The following is a 13648-nucleotide window of genomic DNA, read 5'->3' as shown; positions in this document are numbered from 1 at the left end:
AGGATTCTTCCAATGAATCTCAGTCTGGCACCTGCTTTACTGACGATTAATTTAATATGGTCATTCCATTTTAAATCACTCCTAATGCCTACGCCCAGATAATTTATGGAATTAACTGCTTCCAGTTGCTGACCTCCTATATTGTAGCTAAATGATAAAGGATCTTTCTTTCTATGTATTCGCAGCACATTACACTTGTCTACATTCAGATTCAATTGCCATTCCCTGCACCGTGCGTCAATTTGTTCCAGATCCTCCTGCCTTTCAGTACAATTTTCCATTGTTACAACCTCTCGATATACTACAGCATCATCCGCAAAAAGCCTCAGTGTACTTCCGATGTTATCCACAAGGTCATTTATATATATTGTGAATAGCAACGGTCCTACGACACTCCCCTGCGGCACACCTGAAATCACTTTTACTCGGCATCTTTTAAGTCCTGTGGTCGGCTTGGGTGCTGGCAAGGTAACCAGCACTTCTTAGCATTATCGCTGAAATCGTGTGGTACCAGCAGTATGGATGAGCCGGATGTGGTGCTGCTGGTGACTGCGGCAGGGGAGGAGGCTTGTCCTCGTCGATTTGTTCTGGCGTTTATACTGGCACATATGGTGCATGGGTGATCCTGTAATGTTCGGACGGTGGAGAGAGCGAGCAGATACTGCCAGGTGGTGTAGAAAGCGTGGATGGGGAGCGAGCTCTGCCTCTGCCAGCAGCCGGCCAGTAAACAGGAGGAGTTGTGCTGACCAGTGGTGAGTGGTGAGATGGTTGGTGTTGTCATAGCAATGCATACAGCTGGTCTGCGATGTGAAGATGAGAGCCTATTGACTCAAAGGAGTGCTGTAGCAGGTGAATCTGTAGGTTGGTAGGCAATTTGGCAGACCATACCGCCCAGAGTGACATCCTGCATTGTATGCTCACTCATGGTGCCAGAGTTGTGATAGCAACGGTCCTACGACACTCCCCTGCGGCACACCTGAAATCACTTTTACTCGGCATCTTTTAAGTCCTGTGGTCGGCTTGGGTGCTGGCAAGGTAACCAGCACTTCTTAGCATTATCGCTGAAATCGTGTGGTACCAGCAGTATGGATGAGCCGGATGTGGTGCTGCTGGTGACTGCGGCAGGGGAGGAGGCTTGTCCTTGTCGATTTGTTCTGGCGTTTATACTGGCACATATGGTGCATGGGTGATCCTGTAATGTTTGGACGGTGGAGAGAGTGAGCAGATACTGCCAGGTGGTGTAGAAAGCATGGATGGGGAGCGAGCTCTGCCTCTGCCAGCAGCCGGCCAGTAAACAGGAGGAGTTGTGCTGACCAGTGGTGAGTGGTGAGATGGTTGGTGTTGTCATAGCAATGCATACAGCTGGTCTGCGATGTGAAGATGAGAGCCTATTGACTCAAAGGAGTGCTGTAGCAGGTGAATCTGTAGGTTGGTAGGCAATTTGGCAGACCATACCGCCCAGAGTGACATCCTGCATTGTATGCTCACTCATGGTGCCAGAGTTGTGATGGAGTTTGGCCCGCCAGGCGTTTCTCGTACAAGATCTTGATAATTAATTCTTGTGTTGAGCAGGCGAGTCAGTCCATGATCGTTTTCTTCATGAACTCCTACTTTGGTGGAGACGGTGGTGAGAGGAGTAGATCACAAATTAAGTCTGAGTGATCATGGATGAGGGTGATGAGACACAGGAATTTAGAATTGTCATCAGACACATAATGCAACTCGAAAAGATGCTCAACAAGTGCTAACCATGATACATGGTTGTCCTCATATAAAGGAGGCAGCTTCGGCAGATGACCAGGGGGAGGGGATGAAGGCGGCTTCGGTGTCCCTTGGAAATCCAGCTGGTCCATGGTAGGAGAGGCTATACAGCAGACCGGCACAATATGTGGAGGCGTGTTACTGGCAAGCACATCCGTAGCAACGGTGGGTTGTGTTGTCCTTGACGTGTCGCGAAAACACAACACGGCTGTCACAGTTGGTACCATGGAATGAGTGGTTGTGCAATACGTGCAGGGGTCCTGTAAACTGGGCCGGAGATTACAGGTACTGAATTAAATTGACCCACCCCGGACATATCGCGGAAGGTCAGCGCAGCAGACACAGGTGGTGCTGTGGGAGAGGCAAGCAGCTGAGCGACCAAAACCAGGGTCCCCTGCGAATGTGCGAGGAAGGGGGGGGGGGGGGGGGGGGGATGGTAACTCATATGACCAAAGTTTAAGTTCTTCTTAAGTGAGCATGGAGAATTGTGCGCACTAAAATGTTCTTGATTAGTTTGCCAATGAGGCGAAACCGTAACTGCTCATGGTTGATAGTGGCCGGGTGCATTTTGCAATAATGGTAGTGCTGCACATGGCACGACAGTAGCTGTTGTTGCGGTCTGTTGAGAGTCAAAGTATGTGTGTGAATGTAGATCACTTTGAGCATTATACGATCGATCAGTAGGTACACAGTTGTGAATATTATTCTCTTCACACTTTACATGTTTGCGAGCACACTCCAGCAACACGAAAACAGAGTCCATTGTTTGTGTTAGTGGCGTAGCACTCAATCATTGTAGAGTGACAAAGTTTGAAGTTAATGTGGCTGGAGATCACGAATCACTGAGAATTAATGTAGCATCAGTCATTGGCAAAGGAATGAAGACATCCAGCGATCATTGTTGTGCTTCCAAATCTTCGAAAAAAGCACTGGGTGAGGTAGCCATGGCGTCGTGCACATAACCTGTTGATTTACAACACCCGGCACGGAAGTCGCGGAAGACGTAGAAACTTTGGGGTCACCAGTATGGGAACGGGATACGATTATCGGTTGAATGCAATAACTATCCCCATTAAATTCCATATAGAGATATATTTCGCAGTAAGTCATACACGTGTACACAGCTTGTGATACAGAACAGAACTAAAAACTAACATGGAGGCTTGGCAGAGCCATCAGAGTCCAAAATCACGGTCAATACGACCTATCAAAGCCATACTTTGATGTATTTCACAGTTTTTTTGTGGTGCTGTGTGTGATGGTTCCTTTATTACATTTAATCCACTATCAGTTGTTTCTGTTGATGCATTTTGATCTTTCTGTTTTTTGTTGTTTGAAAATTTAAATGGTTGTTAATAACAAGTTTAACATGAGAGTAAATTAGTGTGAAGCTGTTGTCAGCATGCCTAGTTGCTCACACGAAGTTTCAAAATAAACAGTACTCATTTTGAGCCCATCTCTGTGGCCAAGGTCACTAACACATATTTCTGTGGTGGCACTCAGCCAGGGGTAAGCTGGTTCGAATCCAGGTAGTAAAAATTTTCACTGCCAGTATTTTTCTGGCAAGTGGAAGAGACGTGGTGGCATAAAGTTCCTGATCAACAGGCCTTGCACCAATATCCTGGTTTAAATACCAAACCTCTCTGCAGTGTCTTATGAAGTTCTCCCATGTTTAACTATTACTGTTGAAATTTCTTCCTGCCTTGTACAGAACTGTATGAATTATTTTCTCCTAGTCAATTTATGTCTTTTGGATGGGGCAGTCAAGCTTGGCGGTTCCCTTGATGCTGTTCACAAGGTTTCACACTCTCCCTTCTCTCGACATCATCATTGTATTACACAAACATTACATTACACTGCACACACACGAATGCATACACTCAAGACATACATGTAGTATTACAAATATTGTACTGGAGCATGCTGCAAATAAATAAATAAAAAAAGGCTCATTATACTTAGTGCACTTTTTAGGCAATGAGCACCTTATGCCTAAATGTACAACTGCCCCAGAATATTATTATCTCTTCCATTTAATTGACAATGAAATACATATTAATGTATTGTATTTTAATTTCCAAAACCAGTAATCACAAGCAGAGCAAATGTCCCTTAACTAAAGTGCGTAATAAATTATCAGTGTATGCAAATCCAAAAAATTTTGACCCTTAAGTGTTACATATTTCTGTTCTCCCATGTTTAACTATTACTGTTGAAATTTCTTCCTGCCTTGTGCAGAACTGTATGAATTATTTTCTCCTAGTCAATTTACAGAAAACAAATTTCATGTACTTTCTCCTTGTGTTGGTGCAAATCTCTTGTGAACTTGATTACAAAAGTTGCATCATCTTCATCATCAAAGTAAATTATTTATGCTTTATCAATATAATATGAGAGGACATTTGTATAGGATAAGAACATTAGTGGGCCCAGCATCAAATCCTATGGTCTGCCAATTCCCAGTCAGGGATCAAATCCTTAATTGTAGTGATAAAGCTGTCTTACATGAGTCCCTGCTGTCTATCAGCTAATCATGAAGTAAATGACTTATGAACTGTTCCTTCAGTGTCATCAGAGTTTTAGTTCCAGCAAAACAATGTTGGGGTCAAGTTGGATTCCACTGGAGCCATTGGGCATACCACCTGTGATGTAATTCAAACAGGAAGTAAGTCAGCAATCAGTCATAATTCGATCTGTACTCTATTGCAAACCTAGATTTCATGAGTGCATATGAAGTGAGTAACAAATGCACAAGTTATTACACATTTTGAATTAAGTTATGCACATGCTAATGTGTAATAACATGTGCATTTACAAGCCTATTGAGGCTACATGACTCACTTCATATGCACTATTGATAGCTATACTGTAACTGAAATCTAGATTTGCAATAAAATATTGATTGAACTGTGACTGATTGCTGATGTCTTTCCTGTTTCTTTTTGGGATCTGTGCAGTCAAATGTCTTTAATCAGATATAATACAAAAACAGTTGGTAATATTTTATCATATTATTGTGGGGTGTGTGAATTAATAAATGGTATTTTTAGGGGAAATGCCCTTCTGGAATTGAGCTTAAGACACTGTGTGTGCCGTGTGTGTGTGTGTGTGTGTGTGTGTGTGTGTGTGTGTGTGTGTGTGTGTTTTAGTGAGTGTGTGTGATAGAGACAGAGGGAGGAACGGGGAGGGAGGGAGAAGGGGAGAGAGAGGGTGGGAGGAGTTTCACTTCCATCTACAATTCCTATGGCATGCAAACATTTTGTGTATATTTCTATTCTTATGCAAAAAGTAATCCGTCCAATTGTTTATAATATACAGTATTACATGATGAGTATATAACATACTACAATGTTTGTAAAAATTTAGAAACCTAAATGAATACTTATGACTGATGTGAATGCTCTGTCTTAGTTGTGCTACGTTACAATACACAAATGAGTAAGATTACAGAAGTATTAATGACCTCCAATTCTGAGAACCCATTACTTTGCAAAATGCCCCATACAAGCCTTGGGAGTCTTGTGGCATGTGTTTTAATTAATATGTGTTTGAAATAATGTCTACAGTTGTTAAAGGCCTGTCACAAACATACTGCTGATCAACAATATCTCAGCCATGTCCTATGGATGACATTTGCATTGGTCAGGGCAGTAATACTAACTTTCATTCTTTGAAGAATATCATATATGGCTTGCCATTGTCCTGCTGAAACATGACACATGAAATTGCCTGAAGGAGGGGCAGTACAATGAATTCTAAAACTACCATGCTGTAGTGATCATTGTTATGGAGTCTAATTCACATGTTGAATTTAATGGCATCATCAACCTTGTCATTTTTCTATTAACCCACTCAACATTGCAGGCTGGATAATTAGCATTGTGTAAGCTTGTAACATGTACACAACCTTCATTGCATGACAGGTTCAGGTAACACTTTAGATGTACATGTATGGTCCATCATAGCCATGAATAAAAGGTGGTCACCAGATGTTGCTCCTCACTGCAGAATGTGGCCTTTTCTCTACTCTAGCTCCACATTTGAATGCCTGGTACATGTCAAAATTTCACTGTGTGACAGACACATTTCCCAGAGACCAGTCGTTCTTGGTCATTTGAACTCACTACTTGTTGGTACTGTGGCCTTTGAAATTGACAAGGCATATTAGTGCATGATTTCACATTGAACTTTGTTAAATAACTCTTCTTTTATTGAGTTTGGTGTAAGAATTGACTCTCTGATCACAAAAGTGATAGTTCTGTACATTACCTCTCTGAAATCTAAATCACTTATTGCTGGTGAGCTGTTCTACACATCCTCAAGTTGTGACTGCTTTCCGTTATTATTTATGGTTGCACCAATTTCCATAAATGTTAAAATATGCACCATCCGTCCAAAGAAATTCTGAGGCTGATTTTCTTCCTGGTTTGTAAGCAATGTCAGCATAGTAATTATGATGACAGCTTGAACAATCAACTGTGAACAACAGGTTACCTTTTGTGAGGCAATGATACAACTGTCTCATGAATCAGTCCTGAGAATATCACTCACCAGTTGTCAAATGTGTGATATATTTACCACAACATGTTATAGTACTACATTATCCCCTTATCAAGTGCCTGAAGAGTCTACGTCATTAGGCACAACTGGCCCTTTTGAGAGTGTGATGTGCCAATGTGAGATGTTCATCGAAGAGTTTTATGTTTGACAATGCATATTTGCTGCTGGATTTTTACATTTGATGCTGCCTAATGGCACAAATTCTTTAAGCTCTTGATAATGGGATAACATAGGCCCAAACATGGTGTGTTAAATATATCACACATTTGACAACTGGTGCCCAACATTCTCAGTTTCATAAAAGATGTACTATTGATCAGTCATCTGTGACTAGGCAGTGTTAAGTAGTTAATGTGTGCCCACAGTGAGTCAATGCTGTTGTGCCACAAATTGCAATGGAGTAACATCTCTAAATCATTCTCCAGAATGTTTTGGAGTACGTGCAAAGTTAATCCACACACATTGACTCCCAAACAAAAAACAGTGATGCATGGGTGCCAGCCACAACATGGCTGAAATGCAAAATGCAAACAATTATTTTCTAGAAAAAATCATCACAGGTGATGAGGCTTGGTTCAAATGGCTCTGAGCACTATGGGACTTAACATCTATGGTCATCAGTCCCCTAGAACTTAGAACTACTTAAACCTAACTAACCTAAGGACAGCACACAACACCCAGCCATCACGAGGCAGAGAAAATCCCTGACCCCGCCGGGAATCGAACCCGGGAACCCGGGCGTGGGAAGCGAGAACGCTACCGCACGACCACGAGATGCGGGCTGAGGCTTGGTGTTATCAATCTGAACCTACCACAAAATATCAAAATGCAGAAATTCACATGAAGGGTCAATACTTTGATGACATAACAAACATTCAACAACTCAGATATGTGAGTTGAGAAACATCCAAAAGAATGACTTTTCAGGCAGTTGCACTTGGTCATATGAATGTTCTGTGCTTTGTACTCAACTGTGGGGAGACTATGTAGAACACCTGAAGCATTAAAACCACCATATTAACATTTCTTTATTTTTTATTAATTCTGCCTCAAAAGTTTTTGGGCTGATGGGGTGTGAAGAAGGAATATTTAACTCTCATTATCTTTACACAAATATGTCACTAATCTCTTAAAGCAGTTCCACTGATGTTTCTGTTCTTCATGGTAAGCAATAATAATAATAATAATAATAATAATAATTTGTGATCAGATTGATGACTGTGAACCTGATAAGATTAAGTGCAACAAAAATAGGAAGAGAAGTAAGTGAATGTTACCCAGAAAAATTTCATTTGTTTCAGGGCTCTGTTCACTTGGCAACACTCCTACGAGAATCTCCAATCCACCAGCTTGCCTTAAAAATAGAACCTCGTGGTACACTGTACTTACGCTTGAGGCATACTGATCCTCACCAGACTTTTAAACGGCGTGGCCCTGTTGGCCTGCACTTACTCGGCCGTCCTGGAGGCAAAGTTCTGTCTGGAGCAACTTCAGGAGCTCTGTTTGGAGCAGATCTGGAGACAGTTGTTAACCGAGAAAATCTAACAGGTGGTGTGCCTGGTGGTGTAGCTACAAGCGTGACAATTGCCACACAAGCAAGTTCATCAGTTCCCATAATCATTCGGCGATGTGTGGAGGAAGTAGAGAGAAGAGGTCTAGATATCATTGGTAAGTATATGTTACATGTTATACAATGTATATTTCAGTCTGGTAATTTCTATGTGTATTTCAGTCTGGTAATTTAGTCTTCTGCTCTGAAATAATACATTAGAATTATCAGTAGCCATACAAATGGGACATTCAAGACAAGTTCTTGCTTCCTGTAATAGACCAAGTGAACATGTCCCCCCCCCCCCCCCCCCCCACCTTTACCACCCCCCACTCAACTGGAATATGCCTTGCTGCTTTTCTTCCTGTACAATTATTCTCTTCCTCCTCCTCCTCCTCCTCCTCCTCCTACTCCTCCTCCTTCTTCTTCATTCTCTTTGGTCTTTATCCCATATCTACTCAGGGCTGGTCTGTTATTTGGCATGTTAGTGGTATAGAGTGCCCTGCTTCCCTTCCTGTTGCCACCCCCTGCCTGGGTCAGAAAGTGTATATCCCAATTGTCTGCATCTAGTATTACCCCACATGAAAGTATGGGAATGTTTTCCAAAATTTTGTAAATCATGTAACTTAGGAGGGGCATGGCTATGAAGCCAGTATTCACCTAGCTGCACATTGGAAACTATCTAAAAACCTGATCGAGGCTGCCCAGTATATGCCTTCATCCTTAATCTGCTGCGCAAATTCGATCCAGGGCTGGTGTGCTTACACAAAGCCTGAAAAAGTGGCATGTTAATATGTGTGGCTGTTTGGGTGGATCTTCATTTACTTTCCTAATATTATTTAATAACATAAGCATGAGTACCATTACAAACGTGACGTGAGTTTATAAAATACACTCCTGGAAATGGAAAAAAGAACACATTGACACCGGTGTGTCAGACCCACCATACTTGCTCCGGACACTGCGAGAGGGCTGTACAAGCAATGATCACACGCACGGCACAGCGGACACACCAGGAACCGCGGTGTTGGCCGTCGAATGGCGCTAGCTGCGCAGCATTTGTGCACCGCCGCCGTCAGTGTCAGGCAGTTTGCCGTCGCATACGGAGCTCCATCGCAGTCTTTAACACTGGTAGCATGCCGCGACAGCGTGGACGTGAACCGTATGTGCAGTTGACGGACTTTGAGCGAGGGCATATAGTGGGCATGTGGGAGGCCGGGTGGACGTACCGCCGAATTGCTCAACACATGGGGCGTGAGGTCTCCACAGTACATCGATGTTGTCGCCAGTGGTCGGCGGAAGGTGCACGTGCCCGTCGACCTGGGACCAGACCGCAGCGACGCACGGATGCACGCCAAGACCGTAGGATCCTACGCAGTGCCGTAGGGGACCGCACCGCCACTTCCCAGCAAATTAGGGACACTGTTGCTCCTGGGGTATCGGCGAGGACCATTCGCAACCGTCTCCATGAAGCTGGGCTACGGTCCCGCTCACCGTTAGGCCGTCTTCCGCTCACGCCCCAACATCGTGCAGCCCGCCTCCAGTGGTGTCGCGACAGGCGTGAATGGAGGGACGAATGGAGACGTGTCGTCTTCAGCGATGAGAGTCGCTTCTGCCTTGGTGCCAATGATGGTAGTATGCATTTTTGGCACTGTGCAGGTGAGCGCCACAATCAGGACTGCATACGACCGAGGCACACAGGGCCAACACCCGGCATCATGGTGTGGGGAGCGATCTCCTACACTGGCCGTACACCACTGGTTATCGTCGAGGGGACACTGAATAGTGCACGGTACATCCAAACCGTCATCGAACCCATCGTTCTACCATTCCTAGACCGGCAAGGGAACTTGCTGTTCCAACAGGACAATGCACGTCCGCATGTATCCCGTGCCACCCAACGTGCTCTAGAAGGTGTAAGTCAACTACCCTGGCCAGCAAGATCTCCGGATCTGTCCCCCATTGAGCATGTTTGGGACTGGATGAAGCGTCGTCTCACGCGGTCTGCACGTCCAGCACGAACGCTGGTCCAACTGAGGCGCCAGGTGGAAATGGCATGGCAAGCCGTTCCACAGGACTACATCCAGCATCTCTACGATCGTCTCCATGGGAGAATAGCAGCCTGCATTGCTGCGAAAGGTGGATATACACTGTACTAGTGCCGACATTGTGCATGCTCTGTTGCCTGTGTCTATGTACCTGTGGTTCTGTCAGTGTGATGATGTGATGTATCTGACCCCAGGAATGTGTCAATAAAGTTTCCCCTTCCTGGGACAATGAATTCACGGTGTTCTTATTTCAATTTCCAGGAGTGTATTCTCATATTTCAATCTTTGTCATGTCATGCAAATCATGTGTAAGATTTACACCTTTATTGTTTCAAATATCTGACTACTTTATAGTGGCATCAGCTGTTCTTAAGTAGAGCCCACCTGCTGTTTATGATGGTATTCGCTTATTTGCTAATACTTCTGTCAGGTCTGCCCATGATTATAAACTCTGCCATAACTTGTGTCATATATTGCTTTGATGTATGTCATATATATATATATATATATATATATATACACTCCTGGAAATGGAAAAAAGAACACATTGACACCGGTGTGTCAGACCCACCATACTTGCTCCGGACACTGCGAGAGGGCTGTACAAGCAATGATCACACGCACGGCACAGCGGACACACCAGGAACCGCGGTGTTGCCCGTCGAATGGCGCTAGCTGCGCAGCATTTGTGCACCGCCGCCGTCAGTGTCAGCCAGTTTGCCGTGGCATACGGAGCTCCATCGCAGTCTTCAACACTGGTAGCATGCTGCGACAGCGTGGACGTGAACCGTATGTGCAGTTGACGGACTTTGAGCGAGGGCGTATAGTGGGCATGCGGGAGGCCGGGTGGACGTACCGCCGAATTGCTCAACACGTGGGGCGTGAGGTCTCCACAGTACATCGATGTTGTCGCCAGTGGTCGGCGGAAGGTGCACGTGCCCGTCGACCTGGGACCGGACCGCAGCGACGCACGGATGCACGCCAAGACCGTAGGATCCTACGCAGTGCCGTAGGGGACCGCACCGCCACTTCCCAGCAAATTAGAGACACTGTTGCTCCTGGGGTATCGGCGAGGACCATTCGCAACCGTCTCCATGAAGCTGGGCTACTGTCCCGCACACCGTTAGGCCGTCTTCCGCTCACGCCCCAACATCGTGCAGCCCGCCTCCAGTGGCGTCGCGACAGGCGTGAATGGAGGGACGAATGGAGACGTGTCGTCTTCAGCGATGAGAGTCGCTTCTGCCTTGGTGCCAATGATGGTCGTATGCGTGTTTGGCGCCGTGCAGGTGAGCGCCACAATCAGGACTGCACACGACCGAGGCACACAGGGCCAACACCCGGCATCATGGTGTGGGGAGCGATCTCCTACACTGGCCGTACACCACTGGTGATCGTCGAGGGGACACTGAATAGTGCACGGTACATCCAAACCGTCATCGAACCCATCGTTCTACCATTCCTAGACCGGCAAGGGAACTTGCTGTTCCAACAGGACAATGCACGTCCGCATGTATCCCGTGCCACCCAACGTGCTCTAGAAGGTGTAAGTCAACTACCCTGGCCAGCAAGATCTCCGGATCTGTCCCCCATTGAGCATGTTTGGGACTGGATGAAGCGTCGTCTCACGCGTTCTGCACGTCCAGCACGAACGCTGGTCCAACTGAGGCGCCAGGTGGAAATGGCATGGCAAGCCGTTCCACAGGACTACATCCAGCATCTCTACGATCGTCTCCATGGGAGAATAGCAGCCTGCATTGCTGCGAAAGGTGGATATACACTGTACTAGTGCCGACATTGTGCATGCTCTGTTGCCTGTGTCTATGTGCCTGTGGTTCTGTCAGTGTGATCATGTGATGTATCTGACCCCAGGAATGTGTCAATAAAGTTTCCCCTTCCTGGGACAATGAATTCACGGTGTTCTTATTTCAATTTCCAGGAGTGTATATATATATATATGATATGTCTGCTTGTGTCTGTATATGTGTCGATGGATATGTGTGTGTGTGCGAGTGTATACCCATCCTTTTTTCCCCCTAAGGTAAGTCTTTCCGCTCCTGAGATTGGAATGACTCCTTACCCTCTCCCTTAAAACCCAAATCCTTTCGTCTTTCCCTCTCCTTCCCTCTTTCCTGATGAGGCAACCGTTGGTTGCGAAAGCTAGAATTTTGTGTGTATGTATGTGTTTGTTTGTGTTTCTATCGGCCTGCCAGCGCTTTCGTATGGTAAGTCACATCATCTTTGTTTTTAAATATATTTTTCCCGCGTGGAATGTTTCCCTCTGTTATATATATGCAGAGTGTTTCATATATGTTGTTATAGTCTCCTTCATGGAACTATCCCAGAAACTATTCACTCTGCATTAAAACAGATATTTTCTGAAACCCATTTTTGTTGTCATTTTCCAGAATGTGATTTGTGAAGGTCAATTATTCTGAGCAGCTAAAATACTAAAATTTTTCATTCTAAATGTAGCATTTTTTCCTTTTTTTTCAATGTATCTTGCTTCAGTAATTTTATCACCTTATTTATTCTTTACTGTCTAATGTGTTTGCTTCATTAATTCTGCCACTGTATTTAATCTTTATTATCTGAGGACTTGCCTCATAAACCTGTCGAATAACTTATTTTCTTAGTCCTCCTACATTGCACTGCTTTTCTTTCAATATCATTTACAGGACTTGTCTCTTAGCTATGGACATGACACCTCCCCCCCCCCCCCCCCCCCCTTACAGGTTTGGTGTTACTCTTCAGAGTGATGAGAATTTCTTGAGTTCTTCTTTTGGACTTTTGTTTTCCTTTCTTATCTTTTACATAGCTAACATAGTGACAATAGTACAATAATTACATTCAAATACACTTTTCTGAAAGGGAATACATGAGTCCACATTTACCTACAATGGTTACAATATTTCTTCTGAAAGTTAATGCATTGGCTTACAGTATTCATATTACAATATGTTCTTTTGAACAAAACGTCTGTTTCTAAAAGCCATGGTCCTTAGGCTCCTTTCATAAATTACTATTCATTTGTACCTCTATTAAGAGATCATAGGGATAATGCATTTTCTACACACTGGTTTGCTGCGACAGTTCTGTTCCAAATTTTTCCTCAACAATCACTATTATCAAAACAGTTCCATATATAGTTTTAAAATAGTCTTTACAACATTTATATATTTTGGAACAGCACATTAATATTTCAGCATTTATATTATTTTCAACAGAATGTCAATATTACTGATATACTTGATGTAATGCTTGCATATGTTATAAATGAAAAATGTGTTACATATCTGGAGTGTCTCATTTTCTCCTGCAGTTTACCAACCATTCTTTCTTAGTCATTTCATCTCTTTCCCACAACTTTCAGGTCATTTAGTTATGTAACCACATGATCTGAAGATAATTCTAATGTAACAAGGAAATCTTAGTCTTCTCATTACTTATTTTATGGCAGGCAAATTCCAGATTTATCTGCAGTGTTATATCTTTCATAGTCATATTTGGATGTATAATTTGGGCTGATTGTATGAACATGCTCACTCCACACACTTCACATTTACTACAGAAACTTACTTTTCCAACTCCTTTCAACAATACATTCTTTGTAGCCTTGTTTCCTCATAGCACTGTCAGACTTTCATCTTCAGGAACTATATATAAACACTCATTATTATTTAAGTGTGTCTGAACATTCATTTGGGATCATTTATGTAGGAATTAGAAGAGG

At 43.9% G+C, this 13648-nt stretch overlaps 1 protein-coding gene across 1 annotated transcript in view; it reads left to right on the top strand.

Moving 5' to 3' along the window:
* Window positions 1-13648, top strand: part of LOC124556249 (rho GTPase-activating protein 100F) — a 280318-nt gene that overhangs the window by 140654 nt on the left and 126016 nt on the right. The window contains exon 22 of the mRNA XM_047130237.1: window positions 7623-7989. Coding sequence (XP_046986193.1) covers window positions 7623-7989 — 367 coding nt within the window. The remainder of the gene's footprint in view (window positions 1-7622; window positions 7990-13648) is intronic.

This window comes from Schistocerca americana, chromosome X, assembly GCF_021461395.2.
Source record: "Schistocerca americana isolate TAMUIC-IGC-003095 chromosome X, iqSchAmer2.1, whole genome shotgun sequence".
Taxonomy (NCBI): Eukaryota; Metazoa; Arthropoda; class Insecta; order Orthoptera; family Acrididae; genus Schistocerca; species Schistocerca americana.
The sequence above is the reverse complement of the archived record's forward strand: the minus strand, read 5'-3'. Positions and strand labels throughout refer to the sequence as shown.